The 24117-nt window shown below is 45.1% G+C and overlaps 2 protein-coding genes across 3 annotated transcripts in view; one reads left to right on the top strand and one right to left on the bottom strand.

The window, feature by feature from the left end:
* The first annotated feature begins 362 nt into the window (after positions 1-362).
* Positions 363-8921, top strand: LOC119396987 (uncharacterized). Of its 2 annotated transcripts, none has more exons than XM_049417295.1 (5): positions 363-673; positions 733-879; positions 974-1055; positions 1503-1687; positions 6045-6194. In XM_049417295.1, the coding sequence occupies exons 1-5, from the start codon at positions 671-673 to the stop codon at positions 6177-6179; spliced, it is 552 nt and encodes a 183-aa protein (XP_049273252.1). In that variant the 5' UTR covers positions 363-670; the 3' UTR covers positions 6180-6194. The 2 variants fall into 2 exon arrangements, with proteins under 2 accessions (XP_049273252.1, XP_037520319.1); XM_037664391.2 differs by lacking the exon at positions 6045-6194 and adding an exon at positions 7926-8921 and having other exon boundaries at positions 379-673.
* A 5181-nt stretch (positions 8922-14102) lies between these two features.
* The window catches only part of LOC119396985 (succinate--CoA ligase [GDP-forming] subunit beta, mitochondrial), a 46259-nt gene continuing 36244 nt past the window's right edge, over positions 14103-24117 (bottom strand). Inside the window, exons 11-12 of the mRNA XM_037664389.2 lie at positions 20580-20717; positions 14103-14261 (exon numbers count right to left, since the gene is read on the bottom strand). Coding sequence (XP_037520317.1) covers positions 20605-20717 — 113 coding nt within the window. The 3' untranslated portion in view covers positions 14103-14261; positions 20580-20604. The remainder of the gene's footprint in view (positions 14262-20579; positions 20718-24117) is intronic.

Here is a 24117-nt window from a genome sequence, read left to right as displayed (position 1 = left end):
GCAAAGACCCCTCGTCATGGGCATGGTCATGGGCGTCGACAGGGTTTTGTCTGGCGTGAGGCTAGTGAGGCTTTTGTCTTGAGGGTGGGGGTGCAAAACCTTGTTACACCGCGCGGGGGTGAAGCGCTGGTGTGGCTTGGGCTTGGGTGGGCAGCAAGCAGAGCATGCGCTCCTTCCACACCCCCTCTCCCCTGCCGACACCCATGCATGCCCTCGCACCCCCTCGTACGCGCCCCTAAGTCTGACTACGCATTAGCGTGGGAAACAACCTTAATTAACCTGTACCTGATTCATCCGTATGAAAAATTTCTTCATATGGAGGTCATTCTTCCTATCGATCCAGCGGCTGTGGCTAGACCGTGGCCGTGGTGCCGATGATGATGATGATGGTGCGCGCGTGTGATCGTCAGCTACCAACGCCCGCGAAAGTGTTTTTGGTATAACGCCAGCCTTTTTTTTATATGTCTCTGACCCTAACCGAGCGATTTAATAAGTTCCAATTGATTCAATAGTAGCCATACCACAGCCGCGACAACCTTGTAGGGTTGAAGTGGTTGAAGGACGCACTGCTGTCACTTCTGGCACTGCGTTCAGGGCGACATACCAAATTTCAGCTGGTACCAGCTGTCGCAGTTGGCAAAGCCAGGCAAAGCTAGGCAAAACTAAGTCCATGGTAAGTACTTTTGTTATCGAAATTACGGCCTGTTCAGCCTCATCTTTTCGCACCAACAGTCCCGGAAGAGCGCAACATCTGGAGGCTACAAGCGCAAGCTCAGCGGCAAGCCAGAACCGAGCGAAGAACAGAAAAATGACATCAACGCGGCGTTCAACTTATTTGACCCCAGTGGCAGTGGGTTCATGGAAGCGAAGGACTTGAAGGCGAGTGCTCACTTCGACTAGACCCTTGCTACTAACAACGCGCTCGTTCGCGTCTTTGATACTATGCTAGAAATGTTATCACTTCTGCCACCAGTTCGCAATGCGGGCACTGGGTTTCGAGCCTAGAAAGGAGGAGGTCAAGAAGCTGCTCGCAGAGATAGACAAGCAAGAGACAGGTAATTCATTTCATCACAATTCATCTGGCCTGCATTGAAAGCATGCCAAGAACCTGCTGCTCAAGCCGGTACATTACAATATCGTTAGCCGGTTTTGTAGCGTAATTATAACAACCCCAACCCCAGATTTAGTGCACTAGTCAAAATGGCTGATTGGGCGAGTTGGTGATTCGTGTTACTTGAAATGCGAGCGCGAGGGACACTTGAAATGCGAGGGACACAAGAGGACGGGGCTTCCTGTCATCTTATGTCCCGATGTAGTTACGCGCTCGTATTTCAAATATCATTAGTACACCAATTCTGCCCATGCTTAAAAATGTAATTGCGGATGACGTAATCAAATATTTTATTGTGGTGCATACTGTGACGTGTTAAGGCGCCCGCTGAATGTACTTGCTTAAGTAGTGTACCTCTGTGTGATCTGTTTCTCCTGCTCCCAACATCTAGGCAAAATAGCTCGAGAAGACTTTATGAATGTAATGGCCACAAGATTGGCAGAGAAGGACATTAATGAAGAAATCATGAAAGCATTCCAGTTGTTTGATGAAGACAACACAGGCAAGATTTCCTTTAAGAACCTCAAGAGCGTTGCAAAACAGCTCTCTGAGAACCTGTCGGATGAAGAACTGCAGGTAAGAAAGAAGTAACCTACAGCTCAGTGCAAGGCATGTTTGCTTTTGAAGGATACATCAGAGATAACTACAGGCGAAAAAAAAAATGGATATTAATGTCCTAAACTGTGCTCGAACAATCAGATATGATACCAGTGTTTGCTATCAGTATCATATTCAATTATGGATTGAATTTCTTCATTGTGATTGGCTCCTTTTCACAACCTGCAAAGGGAGCCAATCAGTGTTGAGAAATTTTATCCCAATCGGGCTTAATTGTGATCAGCAGTGCGCCATGCAACATCGCTATAAGATCTGGCTTAATCTCAAGGCATAATCGTAGTATTGCACCTGGCTACTGTTTTCCATCTGCTGCACATGTAAACCATCTTCTCGACATTTGTGGCCTTCATCATCAGCCTATTTCCACTGCACGACAAAGGCCTGATCTCCAATTTACCCTGTCTTAAGCAAGCCGATTCATTTTACATCTGCGAGCTTCTTAATTTCGTCACTCCGTCTAACTTGCTGCCATCCTTGGTTGCATTCCTCATCCCTTGGTATCTATTCTGTTGCTCTAACTGTTCACCTGTTGTCTGTCTTGTGCGCTACGTGGCCGGCCCAAGTCCTTTCTTTAAACTCGAATATCAGGTTCCCCTGCTTGTTTTCTGACTCATTCTGCTACGTTCCAATCTCTTAATGTTACACCTATAATTTTTCTATTCCAATGCACACTGCATGTTCCTTAAAGTGATACTGAACAAAAATAAGAAAAACTGACAAAAACATAAAAATTCTACTTGGAAGACGTGACTGTTCCAGTAAACAGAGTTTATTTCACGTATTTTTGAACAGTTGGCTGTATTTTTGGAGGATTGTCAGCGCGCAGTGTTTCCACACCAGTGCGAGCCGTGACGTCACCGTAGCGGATGCAGGGTGTCCATTTTCCTGTACTCCACTTCTCCTTTACATCTCACTCTCCCCCCTCCACAAAGGCGCTGCCCACCATTTACCCCAGCCGGGAGCATTGTTCGTTGTGGTTCTAGAAACCGCAGTTGAGTGGGTTGAGAGACGCCGGTTACAGCTGGCATTGTTGGCATGCCCGTTCCCAGTGCATAAAATGTCACTTCCTCTAGTTGACGGTGCAGCGGCTAGATGCAGCAGTTTGTGAAAAACGCATTAAATTCATTAGTACATATAAAAACACATGCCCGAACATGCATAAAGTATGGTTGAATGACCCCCCCCCCCCCAAAAAAAAAAAAAAGAAAAAAAAATTTCTGGCTACGCTACTGGTTGTGTCTATCAATTTCAGCACCCAATCTTTCAATTTGGCTGAAAATCTTGGCGGCAGAAATTTTGTTCGATATACCTTTAACTTTTTTTCGAGTTTATTTGCCAAGCTTCAGCCCTATGCGTTAGATCTGACAGTATGTGATGATTGTACACATTTTTGCTTTAGGGACAGTGGCAAGTTGCCTGTCATCAATTCGGAATGCCTGCCATATGTCATCCACCCGTCCTTATGCTTAGCTGACCCTTTTTACGAGTAGGCTGCCCTCTTAGTAATTGACCAGATATTCATACTTTTGTGCAGACCTTAATTAAAGATTGGTTGCCATTCGTGAACTCTTGCTCTTTCGCCAGGCTTTTGAGCGTTATCTTTGTCATCAGCCTGTTCATATTTAGCCCTTCTTTAGCACTTTCCCATTTTAGGTCTTTGATCATTTTTTTGTAATTTTTCACCATCATTGCTGAAAAACACTGTCATCTGCAAATCATAGGTTTCTGAGATATTTGCCATTGCTCTTTATTCCTATTTTCTAGGCATGTGCAAATATTCGAGCACTTCGAATATTCGAAATGAACGAATAGACATATATAAACCACATGTAACCCCCTGTAAAGGTGGTTTCACTGCCGTGGAAGGGTGCTGTACCATGAATACACCTTTCAAGGGGAAATCCGTACTGCCGCGAAGCCCCACTTCAAGGTTAAATGAGCATAATACTCTCACATCGATTCATCATTTTTTAAGTTAAGCTCGTTATGCAGTCTTACATACTCTAAGTATAGTAAATTTTAAAACGTAACATATTTTACAAGTTATCACTTGCATTTTACCGAAAGTCAAATCCTGCTACTATTCAAAGTTGCTTCCACCCTTTGAACAAGAAAGAATGACAGTTGCGCATACCTTGTTTCAATTTTAAAAAATATTGTGCGGATTAGTTGGGTCATGACAAGTATACTCATTGTTCTTCATGATATGTGATATATACTATTCAAAATTATTCGACCAAATCACTATTCGCTTCGAACCTAAAATTTACTATTCGCACATGCCTGCTATTTTCTTACAATCGAGTCACTTGAATACTTCTTCTAAGCATGCTGTGAACATGGGAGAGGGGGGATCTCTTTGCCTGGCTTCTTTTGTGATCGTGATTTTTTTTGCTTTACTTGTGGGGAAGCAGGGTAGCTGTGAAATCTTTGTAGATGTTAGCTTTGGTATTCACATATGTCTCAAGCACTCCTTGGAGATGTAATGCCTTCCAAACTGCTGGTATCTTTGCTGCGTTGAATGCCTTTTAGCAGTCTATGAAAGCCATAAAAACGAGTTTGTCTTACTCAGCAGATTTGTCAATTACTTGCTTGATCATATGGTAATGATCTGTTGTAGTGTAACCTTTCCTGAAGCCAGCTCTATGTTGATTAAAGTAGTGTTTTTCTTATCCTATAGAATACAGTTGAACCCGTTTATAACGAACTCGAAAGTGTCGCGAAAAGTGGTCGTTATATCAGTAGTTCGTTGTATATGGACTCGCCCTTAAAAACGTGCGCTTAGCGGCCAAGCCGTTTTTTTTTTTTCTTTGCACTTTTATTAAAGTGCTAACAACCCCTTCGGTGACAAGCTAAGCCTTTTCGCGTCGTGAAGCGACGCCCGCTGCGTGCTCACGAGTGAATTAACCGCTTTTGCAATGAGCGGACACCATTTCACCGAAGCGCGGTACCGCGACGTGGAGCCGATCATCCCTGGCTAGTTGCGTGCAGCGCGTCGCCTACTCGGCTCGCGGAGTCACTGCCGGGCCGCTTGCTGTATGCCGTATCGTATGCGCGCGTTTGTACGTTCGTTCTTCATGCTTGCTTCACTCCGGACCGTGCACGGGTGTGGCGACTAGCCTCTTCGTTCAACGCGGCGAGAACAAGCATTTTGCAAGCAACGCGCACTCGACGTCTCCGCGATGCTCTCGCGGCCCTGCACGACGATGCGCGGCGCACTTGAGTTGTCACGTAGTCAAACACGCAGTATATGCTCGCTGTCAGTGCATCGACGTTTCTCGGTGCCCGCGCCGCTCAACAACAGCGAGCTGCTTTCGTTTCTACAAAGCGACGCGCACTTTAAAGCGGTCTCGCACGACGCGGCGGCGGCGAACTTGCGAACGGCAGGCAGCATGGCGCGCTCGTACCGCCGTCAATCCGCTGTGTACGGCGTACGCCACACGCGCAGCCGAGCGGATATCTACAGATAACTGTGATAAGTCGTAATGGCACGTTCATCGACGGCCGCCACCTCGCCTTCGCTCTTTTCTGATGCTTATCCGCGAAAGCATCGCCGCAATCTCGCGGAAGTCGTAATCACCGATCGACCGGTCTCTGCTGTTACCGAAAAGACGGACGACCTTTTTAGGCACATTGTGGCGTCGACGAGTTTAGGGACGCAGTGAACCTTTTTGCGATGGAAAGTTATCGCGGTTATCACTTCTTGCATTTATGCCTTCTTGCGTTCCAAGGCATTGTTTGGTTCATCGCAGACGGTCGTAGCTGCAGAGAACGGCGTCAGGATATGTTACCGTGCGAAAGCTGACCGCAAGGCTTCATGCTGCCTACTATTTTTTTTCTTCCTCACTGCCATTATGCCACTGAAGAAACGCCTGGAAAGTGAGCGACCTCGCTCGCAGCGTCCGAAATCTGCGTGTGGTGCTCGCCGATCTGGGATATCGTAGTCGCGAGCACCGTGGTCGCGAGTTAATGGAACGGGGCACGCGCGAGCGCGTTCCCCTGTCACGCTTTAGAAAGAATGTTTTAACTTTTTTTCGCTTCGTATGCGCCATATTTTTACCGCGACCGTGTCTGAAGTGTTCGTTGTAAAAGTAGGAGGCTTTGAAAAATGGTCGCTATATGTGGAAGCAGCTTCAATGGTTAGCATAGGAAAATCGTAAGTGCACCGAAATATGGTCGTTATAGCCGATAGATCGTTATATGTGGGATCGTTATAAGTGGGTTCGACTGTATTACCTTCATATTTGTGTAATACTCAGAGTAAGCTGATGGGTCTATAATTCTTCAACTCTTTTATGTCTCCTTTCTTCTGTAGCAATATTGCATTGGAATTTTTCCAACTCACCGGTACTTCTGTGGTCTTGAGACATTCTGTGTTGAGTCTCGTGTTGAGGCTCGCAATTTTTTAAAGTATAAATTTCCCTCCATCTTTGATGAGATCAGCTGGTAAGCCATCTTCTTCAGCTGCCTTTCCACGAGAAATGTCTCTTGTAGCCTTCCTAACCAGGTCTATAGTAACATATGTAACTATGTTGTCCTGTTCAGCTTTGATTTCACTTAACCCCTTAACTGCTTTGGACGAGCAGAGCTCGTCCTGCCCAAACTGTCCCCAAAGTGCTTTGGACAAGCAGAGCTCGTCCTAGCGGAATAGGTACTCCCCTCTAGCGTTCAGGACAAGAGGCACTCTTCTACAGCTTAGATTGCGTGTAATCCACCAGATGGCAGCATTTACTTGACAATTTATTTTTCTCCTGCGGAAAAAGCGCGGTTTTTGTATGAAAAGATGGCTTGCGGTGGCGGCCACCCATGCGTAGCTGGCTCGTCAACCCGAAAAAGAAGCTTTTCATTTTCGTCATCTTCGAGTGATGATGATTCGGATACAGATGTTTATCGTGTGTCGGGAAGTGAAGACAGCGATGGCGCTGAATTGAGCATCTCCTCTGGTGATGATGAAAACAGCTCGGAAGCGAGCATCGCGAGTGCTCGCCAGTGGATCCTGCTTGATGTGGACAATCCTCCTGTGAAGCCTCCTCGCTTTCCATTCTTGGCCAGTCCAGGCAAGACTTTCAACTTGTCATCGCCAGGTGACCTTATGGAACATATTCAGCAGTTTCTTCAAAAGTGCTTCATTTGCTCTCGGAAGCAATGAGAAAACGGGAAAAAGTTCAGAAAGGAAACTCCCTTTTGGTGCAGGAGCTGCAACAGGCCCAATTGCGTTATTCCGTGTTTTGATTTGACTAAGTATGTCGTACAAATATTTTTTCAACATCGACTAGCTACTTTTTAGTACAATCAGATTCGAAATCGGCAATAAAAAAAATAGGCACTTTTGGTTGGGAAATTTTCAAAAAAATAAAGCACTTAAGGGGTTAGTAAGTTTGGATGACTTATCTGCATGCTATGCAGTTCAGAATAGGTGTATTCTGCCACCTTCAGTATGCCACTGAATTTGCTGATAGCATTACCCTGCTTCTCTTTTAGTGCGTGCATTTTGGCTCTTCTCATGCAAGAGCTGCCTTTTAGCTGTTTGGATGCTGCCACCTTTTTTCACTGCTGCCTTCATCTCTTTGACGTTATAATTTTCTGTCACTGACTTGCTTCTTGTTGATCAGCTTTGTTTGCTCAGTTTTGACTGTAACAAATGCTGCTACACCAGAGTTCTTCAATCACACGAGTTGCGAAACGCACCATAGTCTCCAACGGAATTCGGACATCGCCAATGGCCATGAATGCATTGAAATGCAGACACGCCTTTGGTCAAAATCGCAGAGGTCTGCTGAGTGTAGCACCACCTGTACATGAAAAAAACAAGCTAATAAATGGCACTTTTTGTGTATTGCATTGCAAAAGCCTGCTCCCAGCTGATGCAAGTTTGCCATCCTCTGCAAATTTGTCCATGGGCATGTTCAGATTTCGGACTGGAGTTTCGCAACTGGTACGATTGAAGAACTCTGGCTACAGCATTCCATTACTTCATTGAGAGCTGAATATAGTAGGTGCAGCGCGACAAGAGTCGGAAGGAACAACGGAGACAGGAAAGAGCGCCGTCTCTTTCCGTCTCTGTTGTTCCTTCCTACTCGTGTCGTGCTGCACCACTATATTCAGCATGAACCACCTCGCCCAAATCAAGCTTTTGTTTCATTGAGAGGCTCTTTTGAGTACCCCTAACCTGTTGATTTCGTCACTCTTCATGCAGGAGATGATAAATGAGGCTGACAGGGATGGAGATGGTGAAGTTAACCAGGAGGAGTTTCTTCGAATCATGAAGAAAACTTGCTTATATTAAATTGACATGTGACCATAAAACTTAGGAAACACTAGCAATTGTGGACAAAAGGGAGATGCAGACAAAACAATGACTGGCAGTGTCATCTACACCTCCTTGTTTGCTGGTGCTAAATTGTTTTCCATGTGTACATACCAACACATCCATCATACATATAATGTGTTAGATATCAAGTGATGAAAACTATGACAAAGACAAATGGAAAGGCACATAACGATGTTGTGAATATTAAGGCATAATTTAACTTCACTGGCATTCCACAGAATGATGTACAGTGCACAGCTTTGAAATGATCCATTAGTATTTCTTAAAGTATCTGGTGGTTTCTACATATAACTATTGTCTGAGAGAGCTGCAGATGGCATGTGAAGAAAAAAAAAGAGAGAGAGTTGCAAATAGCTCAAGCGTAGTACAGAACCCAGACTATGGTGAGCTGGCGCTCAAAGCGTCATCTTTTACAGTTGCCTAGCGTGATGCCAAATTTTGAAGCACACATAAACACAGTGTCAAACTGTGCAATTAAAGCAACAGTTCTGATTTCAGATTAGTGATGCTAGATTGTCTTCGATCATTCACAATCATAAAATGCTCACTTCTGGGTGGCTTTAAATCTGGGCGTGAGGTATGGGTATACAAGGTGACCTGTAACGTATAATAAAAGCTATCATGTCTTTTTTTTTTATTATTGCGAGATTGAGACAGATGGAATTTGTAGCTAGTTTTCAGGCACCTGGCTGAAACTTTTTTTGTACCTGGTACTGCCATTAACTGTGAAAATAATGATAAATTTGGAAATCTTTGTTGCACGCAAAGCCTTGCTGTACTTGGCATGCATTTATAACAGCTTGCATTGATTTGTTGTGCCCTGAGGGGCTATTCAATAAAGAAATGAGAAAAACTTTTCAATTTGTGTACTTCTTGAACACTTCAGCATCTGTGAAGTTTCTTCTTGGCCTAGCTGATACAATCGTTGGAATGTAAGCAGCATGCACAAATTTATTTAAACATACTGCCAATCCCAAGAAGGGATAATTGCAGGGATGGCAAGAATTTACAATACAGAAATTCAATAAAAGAGCGAAATTATACAGGCACACTAATTTTTGAAACTGTAGGAAAGTAACACAATGTTGTTTTTCATAAAAAACATGCAACATTACAGACTCGAAGAAATGGCCATTGGAAACCAAGAATACCCAAAACGTGGGGGCTGCAATACAGTATACAGTCGAACCCACTTATAACGATCCCAGATATAACGATCTGTCGGTTATAACGACCATATTTCGATGCACTTACGATTTTCTTATGCTACCCATTGAAATTGCGTCCATATATAGCGAACATTTTTCAAAGCCTCCTACTTTTACAACGAACACTTCAGACACGGTCGCGGTAAAAATATGGCGTATACGAAGCGAAAAAAAGTTAAATTAGGCCTTCTAAAGCATGAGAGGCGCGCGCTTCGCGCGTACCCCGGTCCAGTTTACTCGTGACGAAGATACCCGAGATCGGCGAGCACCGCACGCGCTGCTTTCGGACGCTACGAGCGAGGTCGCTCGCTTTCCAGTCGTTTCGTCAGTGGCAGATAAAAAGAAAAAAGAAAGCAAGAAAGAAAAATGATAGGCAGCATGAAGCCTTGCAGTCAGCTTTCGCATGGCAACCGCCGTTCTCTGCAGCTACGACCGCCTACGATGAACCTATGCCTTGGAACGCAAGAAGCCATAAAATGCAATAAGCGATGACCGCGATAACTTTTCGGCGCTTAAATGTTCACTGCGTCGACGTCACAATATGCCGCGAAATGTCTTTCTTTTCGGCAACGGTAGAGACCGGCCGATCAGTGATAACGACTTCCGCGCGACTGCGGCGATTCCTTCAGGATAAGCATCAGAAGAGAGCGAAGGCGATGTGGCGGCCGGCGATGAATGTGCCATTATGATTTATCGCCGACAACCTTATCACAGTCATCTGCAGCTATCGGCTCGGCTGCACGTGTGGCGTAAACTGTTCGGGGTGACGGCGGTACAAGCAGTACAAGCGCGCGATGCCATTGCCGTTCGAAAGTTCGCCGCCGCCGCGCCGTGCGAGATAAAGTGCGCGTCGCTTCGTGTAAACGAAACTAGCTCGCTGGTGTTGAGCGACACAGGCACCGAAAAACGTTGATGCATTGGGCGGCAACCCAAGCGCGCCGCGCCTGTCGTGCAGGGCCGTCAGAGCATCGCGGAGACGTAAAGTGCGCGTTGCTTGCAAAATGCTTGTCTTCGCCCCGTTGAACGAACAGGCCGCTCGCCGCACCCGTGCATGGTCCGAAGTGAAGCGGGCACAAAGAGCGCACAAATGCGCGTACAAATGCAAGCGGCCGGGCAGTGATGGCGTGAGCCGAGTAGGCGACGCGCTGCACACAACTAGCCAGGGATGATCGGCTCCACGTAGCGGTGCCGCGGTTCATTGAAACGGTGTCGGTTCACTGCAAAGTCGGTTTAATTCACTCGTGCACGCAGCGGGCCTCGCTTCACAACGCGAAAAGGCCTAACTTCTCACCGGAGGAGTTGTTAGCATTTTTCAATAAAAATGCGCAGAAAAAAAAAAAGCGGCTTGGTCGCTAAATGCATGTTTTTGAGGGCGAGTCCATTTACAACGAACTACTGTTATAACGACCAGTTTTCGCGGCACTTCCGAGTTCGTTATAAACGGGTTCGACTGTAATAGGTTAGATTTTTTTTAATATACGTGGTACACAATTTGTACAAAGGAAAAAATTATTGAAAAGAAACTACGATAATAAGGATTAGTAGTATTTGTATTTTTTTATTTTCGATACTTCAAAGGCCCCAGCTGGGGTATTACATGAGGGATGGGTATTAATTGCAGCGAAGAAGTGATTCGAGAGGAGCCTTGAATTTATGCGGGTCGGAGTGGTGCACGGCAGTTACACAATGCAATAAGGCCAAAGAGTCATACTTGCGACTCGATTATGTGAAACTCATAAGATTTCAAAAAAGCTTCTAACGTTGGACTAAGGACAATATGAGAGGGTAGGTTGTTCCATTCTGTAGTTGCGAGTGGAAAGAATGAAAACCTGAAACATTTGGTACTAAAACGGTACTTTTGTAGTGTTTGGGGATGTTTACGCCGGGTCTGTCATGTTTCAGGTTTGAACAGGTAGCGGGAGCTATCTATAGACGGCTTCTTATGTATTAGCTGGTAAATTACTTTCAGACGAGCTAGTTTGGAACGATTTTATAGAGTGAGTAGTCCGGCTCTGTTAATTAGTTGAGATGGTGAGGCAGTTAGGTTATACTCGTAAATAAATCTGATTGCCTTTCTCTGCACTTTCTCTAACATTATTAGTTTATTAGTATATGGAAACCAGGAGACATTAGGATAGGTCGAACAAGTGTAGTATACACCAGAAGATTAGTTTCAGGTGTAGTATGACGGAGGCGCCTTCAAAGAAAGACAAGTCTTTTTAAAGCTTTTGACGTTATAACATTAACATGAGAGTTCCACCTGAGGTTATCTGATACAGTATTACCAGGCTGAGATACTTATAATCATTAGCCGTTGTTAACGGAGTGTTGTCCACCGAGTACGGGTATACAGAGGCATTTCGTTTTCTAGTAATACGCATGACAGCTGATTTGCTAACATTAAGAGTCATTTGCCAGTTATAACACCAGTCTGTTATTGATTTCGCAACAGCAAAATCGGAGACAAATGCAACAGCAAAAGGAGATAGACACACCCGTGTTCATTTTGGCTTTTCCTTTTACACTACTTATTCGTTAACACCTGTGCCAACACCATGAAAGCTACACATTTGTGAAAAAGACACTAAATGAGCAGTTTGTGAAAAATTGTGCTTTTGATGCTGCAGCCAGACTAAGGCAGCATTAGAAATGTTCCTCTTGCATATTATTCTCAATTCCAGCATTGTGTGGTCAATCTCTCAACTACATCAGCAGTTGAGCCTTCGTTTGTGTAATGTCGTTGCATTATTTCTCGACGATGTGTTTGTGGCCTTGCCTCTGTAAAATTACGCAGCTTGGTCATGAATCCTTCACAGTGTCGTTATCCATAGTGGTCAATCTCTCAACTACATCAGCAGTTGAGCCTTCGTTTGTGTAATGTCGTTGCATTATTTCTCGACGATGTGTTTGTGGCCTTGCCTCTGTAAAATTACGCAGCTTGGTCATGAATCCTTCACAGTGTCGTTATCCATAGTGGTCAATCTCTCAACTACATCAGCAGTTGAGCCTTCGTTTGTGTAATGTTGCATTATTTCTCGACGATGTGTTTGTGGCCTTGCCTTTGTAAAATTACACAGCTTGGCTCAAGAATCCTTCACAGTGTCGTTATCCATAAATTCTATAGGGGACAAAAGTATGCAGGACATGTTACAGTGATGTTTACAGGACATGTTTACAGTGATGTAAATACAGCAATTTAAAAGCTAATGATTAAAATTTAGTTGGGAAAACAAATACTCTTCAGGTTGCTATTAACAACATGCACTTCATTTCATGCACATGGAAGGTTTCTGTCCTTTTTTTCTAATACTACACTATAACCTCATTATGACAAAATCGTGCTTGACACAAGAATAACTTCGTTATAACCGAAAATTCGTTATAAACGTTCATCCATGACACTGTATCTATGGCAAGACTATTTTTCATTTACTTCGTTATAACCGATAATACGGTATATCAGTGTGCGTTATATCGAGGTTTGAGTGTAGATACACAATAGCTGGCACGCCCTGTATATGGCCTCCTTGGCTGTACTTGACCCTTATGACATAAGTTTCATAAATAATCATCATGTGCAACATCTTTCTTCACATAAATGTCACATATTCTATACTCGGCGACAACTTATCTTGACAGTGGAGCGAAGGCTACGGAGGCGGGGCTTCCGCACATTCGTGTTGCTCCGCAAGTAGTACGGCAGCTTGCGGCTGATTTCGGTTTTGCTCCTGTTAACGCGTTAAGAAATTTATATACACAAAAAGTGTGAATGCGTGAAACATTTCGATTGTTCAGTGTACATTTTAGTGTCACATTACGAGTGTATTTTTCTTGGAAAACTAAACAGCACGTTTGCGGCTGCACACCAAGCCGCACACTGACCCACTACGTCATGGACGCCATGTTTACTTTGGAAAACGGGCGTGCTAAAAAGGTGGTGCTGTTTAAGAAATGGAAAGCATTCTTGCAATGTGAATAACTGCATTTTACCTACAACTTCTAGCAACTGCTCGAGTCTCATAATAAATGAAGCAGCATTTATTTCAGCAAGGCAAATGGTAAAATTATCAGCAACTTAAGTACTGTTTTTTGGCGCGGTAAAAGGCATGCGCTTCAGTTCTGTAGCTTCCACAGTGCTGTCAAGAGAAGTTCTTGCCGAGTATATTAACCAAGCCAGTGACTATACTTTTCTGGAAAGTGAAGCGCTTGTGGACACGGACTACAGGAAGGCACACGGACACACAGACGAAAGCGCTTCCAGAATTGCTAGAAACGCTTCCATCTGTGTGCCTTCCAGTAGTCCACGTTCACTAGCGCTACACTTTTCAGAATAAACTTCCAACTCGCCCAAGAAACAGCACTCATATTTTTCTTTATCAAGGATCGAAAAGTGCTCCTGCTTGTCTATATGCAACACAGTTGGACGTTGGTCTCTGTTTAGAGAGGATGCAGAGTTTTGGGTGTCTTGCACGGCATCTGACAAATATGCATTCACTATGCATGAAAATGTGCATAAGCTTCAAAGCAACTTTGTTAAATTGAAGCGTTAGCTTGTCATTCAGCGAACAGTGGCTGCCATTGGTAGAGGCAGGCTACCACTCTACATTTTGCGTTTTAAGGAGTGTTACAGTCTTGCTGTATGCAACAGCATGCCTGTACCGTTTAGATCTCGGGAAACCTTAGAAATACAGAGTTGAACAACATCATGATGTTTCAACGTTTGTGAATCTTTTTATACTGTGTCATTGGCAAGTTTCTTTACCTGCTGGATGTTATTGCTTGTCAGAAATGGTATGTGACAAAGACATGTTCTGATGACTGTTCAGGCATTCCACTAAATGCAGCAACACATTTTAGGAATGCTTGGCAGTTTATTTGCAGACAAAAAAGAAAAAAAAAAACGTTGGCTCTATAAATGCAGCTGCAAGCTGCTCTGTACAATGGAACCATGCTGTCCTCCAGAAGTTTGTCACTTTATGAATGGGAGACCCATCTGCAATAAACAAAGGTAGCTAATTTAAGTGACATAATACTTAAAATAAAAACATGTACAAGAAGCAAAAAACAATGCCTTTTTGTTCTTTGGGGTATAAAATGCAGAAAAGCAAAGTGTATCCAACTGAAGTGCATGTAACAATGAACTTTCGTATTGGGGGGACATGTGGCCAAACATAAAGATACTTGTTTATTTTCTCCTGCTGATTTCGAATATGCAACATTTTTTTCTCACAAATTTTACCAGCGCAAAAAGATGGAACACCCAGGGATCGAGACACACACACACACACACAGCGCTGTGTGTCTTGATCCCTAGGAGTTCTGTCTTTTTGTGCCGGTAAAATTCGTCATAAACATGAACCAACTCACCCAAGCAGCACTTTTAGCTCAGTTAATCTTTTTTCTCGGTCAATTAATTCAGGAAATAGATGAAGCTGCCACTATTGCTTCTAGAGACGGGGAAAAAAAACCTGCTCCGCAGAAAGCAAATATTGTGTATTTGGACATTAGAACATGTAATGCACAGTGCTGCAAGCCGTTTTTAAATCATAATTAGCCATCCTTCAAATAATCAAAGTTTAATTTTTCTACAATTGCTGTCGAAGTTTAAGATATATGTGCAGAAAATAAAAATTCTGCTCCTGGCACCATGAGCTATACAGGCTGGGCTTAATGTTAAAAAAGTATTACAGCTCTAGCTGTACTAGACATACTGAAGGTTAAAGGCACGTTTGCTTATCGTAAATGTGCCACAATACCATGTGATCATAAGCGTGAAGGACAAGCTTCCAAAAGAAAAATACCCTGGTGCCGTGTACAATACAGTGAACTCCCGTTAAGACGAACTCGGTTAAGACGAATTCTCGCTTATACCGAACAACACGGGACCATTTGTTTGGTTTCCCATAGACTCAATGCAAAAAAAATTCGCTTAAGACGAACTGCCCAACTGCACTCTTCTGTTAAGACGAACTTTCGCGGTGACCAACAACGCTAGCGATCCTGCGAAACGAACACTGCAGTCTTGGTGGGGGCATTCAGGCGACCCAGAAAAAGCAAAAAAGATGAAAAAAAAAAGCGCTTCCTGTAGCAAAGATGGACGCCAAGGGCGCGAGAAAAATGAAGAACACCGGTCAGCGGATAAAGCCGGTATCCCCCCTCACCCCGAGCCTGAATACAGTAACTCTAGGTGGGGGAGGTGTGGGCTTTATCAGCAAAGAAAGCAACAAAAAGAGTGGGGGATTTACAACTTGGACCCCCAAGCCATTGTGTCCTTTTGTATTCCCCCCGTTCTCTGGTTTCCCAGCTGGAATACAAAGGAGAACTGAAGAACACAAGAGCTTGGGGCCCCTCCACCTTGGTCTGAGGGGCAAACGCAAGGGGAGTGGGGAAAAAAAAAGAAAGCGACAACAGGAACAAAAATGGTCTGTGCATTACAATCGAGTACGAAACCGAAACCACAATCGATCGCAGCGCACTCCCGTCAGAGGGGTAAGGTGCATTGTCATCACCATCACACAATGGCGGCCGAGCACATTTTGTGGTTGGTTCGCGTTGGTTCGCGTAGGACCTGTGTGCGTTGTATCTGTTCCCAGTGAAGTGCAAATTGTGATAAGCCATTTTGATTATGGAAGCGCACGACAGGGGAAGGCTATTTTGCACAGTGAATATAGGTGCGTTATCTTTTTCGTGGCGAGGCTTGTGACCGTGAGTAGCCCGATGGGGATATCTTCAGCTGCACGTCGATCAGGAAAAGTTACTACGGGCCGAAAACGGGAAAATATCCGGACCTCGAAGAAAACCTCGCAGATTTTCTTAAGCAACTCAGCGTATAATGACTTTCTCAAGGCAACAGCACGCGAATGAGGCGTATCCAGAAGAGATCTTAGAGCCAGCAAAACAGGCTCACAGAAGAAAACGAACTGCCAGGACAATAAATTTTACATTCTTTGAAGGAAAATTGTGCTTGTCTCTAATTTTTTTTCTAATCGGCAACATAGGAGCGTGTTACAGTTTTATCATTAAAATGTGGTAGCAAACATCTTCACCAGCATTTTTATTTTTGAACACGCGAAATCGGGTGCTCGTAAGATTTGTCTAAATACTCTGCTTGAAGGCATAGTTTTTATCTAGATGAGCCAAATAAATACTTTTTCTTGTCTTTTTGCCCCATTGTAAGTCTACTCCATTCAGTGTTTTCAAGTAACATATTTGGATGCACTTGGCATGTTAGCATGTCTCTTTTTGAGGGCACTTCTGATAAGACGAACTCCTGATAAGACGAACAGATGACCGCGGTCCCTTCGAGTTCGTCTTAACGGGAGTCTACTGTATTCCTTGTGCAGACTGTTGTCACACTTACGTCAGCGAGACTGGCAATCTCCAATGGCGCATGAAGGAGTACTTATAATGTGAAAGAGAATGTGTCTTTTAATGTTCTTGCTGTACATTCTGCATGAAAGGGACGCGATACTGACCGGGCCAGTGCACATGTGCTAGCTACTGAAAGAAACCTAACCTTGCATCTTCATCTCGAGTCTTTACTAATTTTATCTACCGACACCACGCTGAACGCACCGACGGGAGCCTTCCTTTTATTTATGCATGCCATTTACGCCCTCTGTTTGCGCACACATATTGATCCCCCTTCTTTTGCCAGTGCTTCACTGTGAACAGGGCACCCATATGGGAGCTGACACATCTGTAGTTTTAAAATTCTTTTTGTGGTTGCTTGGCATCTTCCTTTACCTTTGAACATCCTCTTGGATACGTCCCCCAGTACAGCAACTATATGATAATGCTTCTCCGCTATGCTAAATAAGCAAAATGCTAGCCATCTTGTGCACAATTAGGCAGTAGAGATTTCTCAGTTCATATCTAATAAAGCAGCGCACTGGAAATTGATCCTTTTGTCCTCATATTCACAATGCTGTCTTATTAGCCATTAACCAATATTATCGCAAATTTCTATCCACTTTCAGTGCGATTTCTCTACGTCTTTCAATGCGTTCCTAATTACTTTAGCTGTATACAGTTGCCGAGCGACTTTCCAGACCTGGCAGGGACTGCAGAATAGTCCGAAAAAGTAAAGACATGAAAATGAAGTTTATTTGGACTAGAGCAGCCTAAAAAGATCTCCAATAATGCCCTGCTTCATTCTACGCTTTGGGACGAGCAGATTTGGTTTTATATGGGATACAGTAACATTGTCAACGCGTTGGTGATCGCTGCCACCGACTGTTGCAGGCAGCACAGTATGTGGCTCCATGGCACCAAGCAAACAAAATTTGATGCCGGTCACAAAAGAGACGCACGCAACGTCTCGTCTGGTTGGTTGGATTTAACAATGCAGTCTGGGGTTCTTTAACCTGCACTGAAATCACACAGTACGCACGCCTCCAGCATTTCGCCTACATTAGAACTTCGTTAATGCGTACGTGCCAGGAACACCGCATAACTACGTACTAAACGGTAGTACGCATTAAGAGGTATTCAGACGGGGGAGGAATGCTCAGGGGAGACGGGGGGATTGTGTATCACGTGACCGCGACGTCACGGATTAGCGAGTGGGCGTGACCCCCCCGCGCCTCCTCGGAGGAGACGGGGACGTTTTCCCCGAAAGGACAAACGATCCCCCTGCGGTGGGGGATGTGGCGGAATTTCGGGCTCTTGTTTGGCCACATTGTTGCACTTGCTCCTGCAGAGAGCGGCAGTGGGTGTCCAGTCTGCAGCTGGATGGTCGTCTGCAGCTCGTCGTCAGCAGCTCGTCAAACGGGTGGTGCAAGCCACCAGAGTAGTCTAGTAACACTGGTCTCCCCCTCCGTTCGCCTCGTCCGTGTGAGTGGGGGGCATTTGTGGAGACTTCTCCTCGCGAGCTGACGTCAGTAGGCTCCGCCTTTACCCCCCGAGCATTTCTCCCCCGTCTGAATACCCCTTTAACCACCAAGTAAAAATTTGCATTTCCTCGCGTATGCCATCGCCGCCAGCAAAGAAATATATACAGTGCCACAGCAAATATTGCCTAAAGTACCCATTGCAAAGCCTTTTCTTTCTCTTTGCCAAAGTGGAGAAAAGATTCTGGTACTCTCGCACGACCGTCCGATAGCGCGCGGTGGCGACGCCAAGGAGCATTTCAAAACTATTACAGGGTCCGGTATACGCAGTGACTGACATAGCGACAGAACGGACAGTGTCGGCTTTCCGCGATATATGTGCATGCTTCTGTTCCGCGATCTGCTCCTAAACGAAAACTGACGCGCTCCAGCGAAACGCGGTACGGCTGCGTGGAGCCGATCATCTCCTGGCTATTTGCATGCAGCGCGTCGCCTTCTCGGCTCACGCCGTCACTGCTGGGCCGCTTGCTGTACTGCACGCGCGCATTTGTCGTGGGAGTGTTCTTCGTACGCACTTCGCTCCAGACCGTGCACAGATACACCGAGTAGCTCAATCGGTTAACGCGGCGATGACGAACTTCCTGCAAGCGATGCGCACTTCGCAACGCTCTAGCAGTCCTCAGTGGACGGAATCGCGTTTGGGTGGTCGCCCAATAAAAGCATGCAGTATACTTGTCAAGATGTACTTTTGGGCTAGTTGGTTCATAATCGCAGTAGAACAGCGCCGGCGAAAACAACAGACCAGACGAGGAGACGGATACGTAACACAAGGCGCTGCTTCCATGTCCGGTCGAAGGTGGGACGTGGCCAAAAAGAGCCATGACTTCAGGAGGAAGAACCTTTTGTCTCATGCAAAAGCCCATCTGTCTTCCACGACAGTAGGCAACCACGACCAGTGAAGCGAAATAGGTCGGGTTGAAAGAAGCACATGTAGAGAAAGGGCCCAGAAAACGAGAGACGTAACTTGTCAAGATGTACTTTTGGGTAGTTGGTTCATAATTGCAGTAGAATAGTGCCGGCGAAAACAACAGACCAGACGAGGAGAAGGACACGTAATACAAGGCGCTTGCTTCCATGTGTTGTGTTACGTGTCCTTCCCCTCGTCTGGTCTGTTGTTTTTGCCGGCGCTGTTCTAATGCGTGCAGTATACTTATAACAGCGCTACACTTGCTGTGCCGTACACTTGCGTTTAGCGTGATAGCCTCAATGCAAAGAGGTTTCGCGTCGCCCGCGACCAGCAACGCTCAACTCCGCAACAGCGAGCTGCTTTCGTTTTTACAAAGCAGCGCGCGCTTGAACACGGCCCCGCACAACAACGTGGCAGGGATCGGCGGCCCAGTGCATGCAGGTGGTCGCCTATTAAAGGCGTGCAGTAGGCTTAGAGTAGCGCTGCGCCGCACGCATGCCCGAGCAGATACCTGAAGATACCTACGTGCTGGCGCGTTCGTCGGTGGCCGCCGCCTCACCTTCGTTCTTTTCCGATGCTTACCCGCAAAGGCATCGCCGCAATTGTGCGGAAGTCGGAATCAGTGATCAACCAATCTACGCACTTCTCGAAAAGACGGAAAACATTTGGCGACACATTATGGCGTCCGGAAGTTTAGCGGCGCAGCAAAATTTTATGCCACAAAAAGTTATCGCGGTACGCAGGGTACGCACTAACCAGTAGGTGTAGGACGAAGCACTACGGCTTAAGCGGTCAGCGAATGCATTAGGCTCTATGAGACTCGGTCGGGGATTCGTCGCAACTACGTTTTAACCGTTAGTACGCTTAAAGCGGGTACGTATTAACGAGGTTTGACTGTACATCGAAACGCAATGGTCCCAGCCGCAATCGAACCCGCATGTTTCAGGTCAGTAGCCGAGCACCGTAACCACTGAGCAATGGCAGAGAATATGTGATGCACACGACAGCTCAATTCACTTGACACACCACCAACACGAGCTACACGACCACATGTGGAATGACAACCGGAAAAACAAATGCATTAAAAAAACCTACCAGAGTACTAATGATGACAATAAGGCTGACTGAAAAAGAAAAGCTGCGCCCCTAGAGCGTTCTGTCAGCCAAGGAAGAGCAGGCATGGCGTCCGAAACTGGAAGATTCTTAGAGGTAACACAACTGGCCACTGGAAGCCAAACTTGACCAAGCCAGCAAAAAATCCAACATGGCGTCTTTTAAAATCAAGCAGTATGGCTCAAGACGAGTGATTTAGTCCGAAAAATCAAACTTTAGAGCATAAATTCGTCCGAAAAATCAGTCGCGAAAATGTATTGGTGCTATAGGAACCCTGACAGTGCATTTATGAAGTCTGAAGTATCCATCAAATCCGAATTTTTTTAGTCCGAAAAATCCGTTGGCAGCCGTATACTTCTTTTTCTGCATCTACCTCAACTGGAATGTTGTTCTACCTTACCTTGGCTAGTGAAGGCACCTGTGAATCAACCTTTGAGGCTGGCTACAGCTTTCTGTGCTGCATCTTCCAAGTCTGCAGCGGTGGTGATGGGCAATCCACTGGAGCTCAAGATTCTCCTTGCCTCTTCAACATTGGTTCCTGTAAAAGTGATTTTAGGTTGTTTTACCAGCATTCCAAACACAAGTGTTCTAAAAGGAAGACGACTGTGCAGAAATGTTAAAGGGACCGACGACAGGCCAGAACGTGTGATTAGATCCTGGTAGAAATGAAAAGACCGTGAAATATAGCGACTAATTACAGCATCCTTCTTGCGTTGTCCTCGTATGTCATGCAGCCTAGCGGAAGAGGCTTGAAGCTGGATTATGAAGTCAGTCACTTGACCGACTTCATAAGTCTGAAGTCTGATGCTGTCATGTGCGCCGTAAGTCATGAAGTCTGATGCTGTCATGTGCACCACAATTGGTCCTCAAAGTTAGAGTATGTATATTATTATCTATGCCCGCTCTGTTCTGTACTGCCTACGAGATAAAAGGAGTTGCACAGTGAGACGCGGCGCTGCCTTCGCGGCCACCAGTGTCCCATGTCGAGCTGCGGCACATGCGCGCAGAGTGCACGCATGCGCAGTAAACCGCTGCGTTTGAACAAAAACTAGGGGTGTGCTAATATTCGAAATTTCGAATATTTTTCGAATATTGTTTGCCATTCGATTCGATTCGCACTGCTAATTTTACTATTCGAACTTCCCAAAAACAAATACAGTCAACGTCCGATATAAAGAGCCCCTTCAAATTTTCAATATGCTTCACCTCATTACACTCTCGTATTGCGGAAAAGCTGCCTTTCAAGCTCCGTTACGGTCGAACTTTGCCAAGAGACAGTCAACGTCCGATCGAAAGTGGTCCCTAGATTTTCTATATGCTTCATCTCATCACACCCCAGTATTGCGGCAAAGCTGCCTTTCAAGCTCCGCTACGGTCGAACTTTGCCAAGAGACAGCCAACGTCCGATTGGAAGTGGTCCCTAGATTGTCAATATGCTTCACCTCACCACACACCGGTATTGCGGCAAAGCTGCCTTTCAAGCTCCGTTACGGTCGAACTTTGTCAAGACACAGTCAACGTCTGATTGAAAGTGGTCCCTAGATTTTCAATATGCTTCACCTCATCACACCCCCGTATTGCGGCAAAGCTGCCTTTTAAGCTCCGCTACAGTCGCAAATGTATTAACTCAAGAAAACGCTGGTTCCAACATGGAGATGAAAGATGTGGCAGAGTTGGAGGCTCAATTAATGCTGTTTTTGGCCTGAAATTTGGGCAGGAAGTCCGAAAAATCGGACGCCGAAGCTTTTTAGCATCCAAAAAAATTTCAGATGTTCTTATATATCGACGTCTACGAGGCAGATTTGGAACTCCGGACTTGAAGGGAGCGCACCCTTGTCCGCCACATCAGTTGGGCTTCCACAGAAGTTGAAAGAGGAGGAGAGGCTGAGGAAATGGCACCTTTGCCTATCACGTGTAAAGTGTTGTCAGCAACACTTTGGTTGCACCAAATCATGTACATAAATGGAATTCGGCCTCTACATTGCCTCATTCTTGATAAGACAACTATGAAACACCACCCCGCCAGTGCTTCATCAACTTAGCGAAAAGAAACACTTTCATGTTGCTATCTCATAAGAATATGCTTAGGAATCCTCTCTAACTTTTTCTTCTGCAATTTCGCTTCGAAGTATTCGAAAAATATTCTAGAAATATTCGAGAAATATTCGAAAAATATTTTATTCGATTCGCACTCACACTTCAATATTCGAATTCGCTTCGCACCCAAAATTTTGCTTTTCGCACAGCTCTAAGTCACAAACCACTCTCGCTCTCAGTGTTTGCAGCATGTGTGTATAAGACTTCATATTCACCGCAGATAGAAAAATTCTGATTAAAAAGGTTTCACGGCATTTTCCACGTTGCCATTCCGTGACTAGACACTCTGACCAGTTAGCTTTCCGTTGCACTAAAAAAAAATAGATGCCCTAAAAATTATTTGTCAGTCCCTTTAAACCAGTTCAGGTTGATATCATTTCACAGCTTTGCTTCTCATTAGCTTAACTGAAAAAATGTATTACTGTACTAATAAACTTTTGTTAAAGAAAAGGCTACTGCCCAGTTTATTGTCCATGAAAAGTGGATCACAGGTGGCCAGTGTGTCTGTGGGTGATGGACCTTCAACTACAGCGAGCATGCCAATTAATTTTGTCTCTGTGGCCGGACAGGGTAAGCTAGTGTGTAGGTAGAAGGCGCCAATATGATTTTACAAAACAAAACCTCAACTGTCGAGGTTGTGTACATCTGTGCTTCGGAATGGTCATTGCATGATGCGCAGTGACCCATGCAATGGGCAAATGTGAGATGCCCCCTGCACCATGAACTATCACGAAATTCATGTATGCTCAACCACACAACCGATCAAAATTCTGTAAATAAATTTTATGTGCTGTTAGCTATGTTTCTGGCACTGTAAAAATAAGATGTTTAAATTACATTTCATGAAAATATCTGGACAACATCACTGAAAAATAAACTATATGTATCTAGGCATGTCTTGCATCCTTTCATTTTTGCAGCTTTTGGCTATTGTGATGGTTTTATTGAAAGAACACACTGTATTCACTTGGAACCAAAATACTATTAGTATATTCACCAGCTAAATTACAGGAATTGCCGTGGAATTTTTCTTTGCCAAAATATGTGCTACACCAGAAAACAAACTACAGTAAGCACATGCGAAGTCAAGCTCCCCGATATGCAAATATTCGTCAGGCCAGAACTTTTTTTCTTGCCATGGTGTCAACTCTGTTTTGAGCGCTTATCTTGAAGACTTTTTGAGCCAGACTCTGGATGTTTCAATATCTTGGTTCTGAAGATACAGTATAGACTGCTTATAACGTAAGTCGTCGGAGTCGCGAATATCCGCACTATAAGCGGTACCGCACTACAGTGGAACCTCGTTAATGCGTACCTGCCGGGAACGCCGCGTAACTACACACTAAACGGTAGTACGCATTAACCACCAAGTAAAGATTTGCATCTCCTCGCGTACGCCATCGCCGCCAGCAAAGAAATAAATACAGTGCCACAGCAAATATTGCCTAAAGTACCCATTGCAAAGCCTTTTCTTTCTTTTTGCCAAAGTGGAGAAAAGATTCTGGTACTCTCGCACGACCGTCCGATAGCGCGCGGTGGCGACGCCAAGGAGCATTTCAAAACTATTACAGGGTCCGGTATACGCAGTGACTGACATAGCGACAGAACGGACAGTGTCAGCTTTCCGCGATATATGTATGCACATGCGTCTGTACCGCGATCTGCTCATAAACGAAAACTGACGCAGTTCCAGTGAAACGCGGTACGGCTGCGTGGAGCCGATCGTCTCCTGGCTAGCTGCGTGCAGCGCGTCGCCTTCTCGGCTCACGCCGTCACTTCCAGGCCGCTTGCTGTACCGCACGCGCGCATTTGTCGTGGGAGTGTTCTTTGTACCCCCTTCG

This window comes from Rhipicephalus sanguineus, chromosome 6 (assembly GCF_013339695.2).
Source record: "Rhipicephalus sanguineus isolate Rsan-2018 chromosome 6, BIME_Rsan_1.4, whole genome shotgun sequence".
Taxonomy (NCBI): domain Eukaryota; kingdom Metazoa; phylum Arthropoda; class Arachnida; order Ixodida; family Ixodidae; genus Rhipicephalus; species Rhipicephalus sanguineus.
Note: the sequence above shows the minus strand (reverse complement) of the source record. Positions and strands in the feature narration are given on the sequence as shown.

What these genes read in the sequence shown, in the direction of transcription:
- LOC119396987 (XM_049417295.1), top strand. An exon ending in GATAGACAAGCAAGAGACAG is followed by an intron (nt 1,056 to 1,502) that starts GTAATTCATTTC and finishes CCCAACATCTAG; the next exon opens with GCAAAATAGCTCGAGAAGAC. An exon ending in TGTCGGATGAAGAACTGCAG is followed by an intron (nt 1,688 to 6,044) that starts GTAAGAAAGAAG and finishes TTTCTTCTGTAG; the next exon opens with CAATATTGCATTGGAATTTT.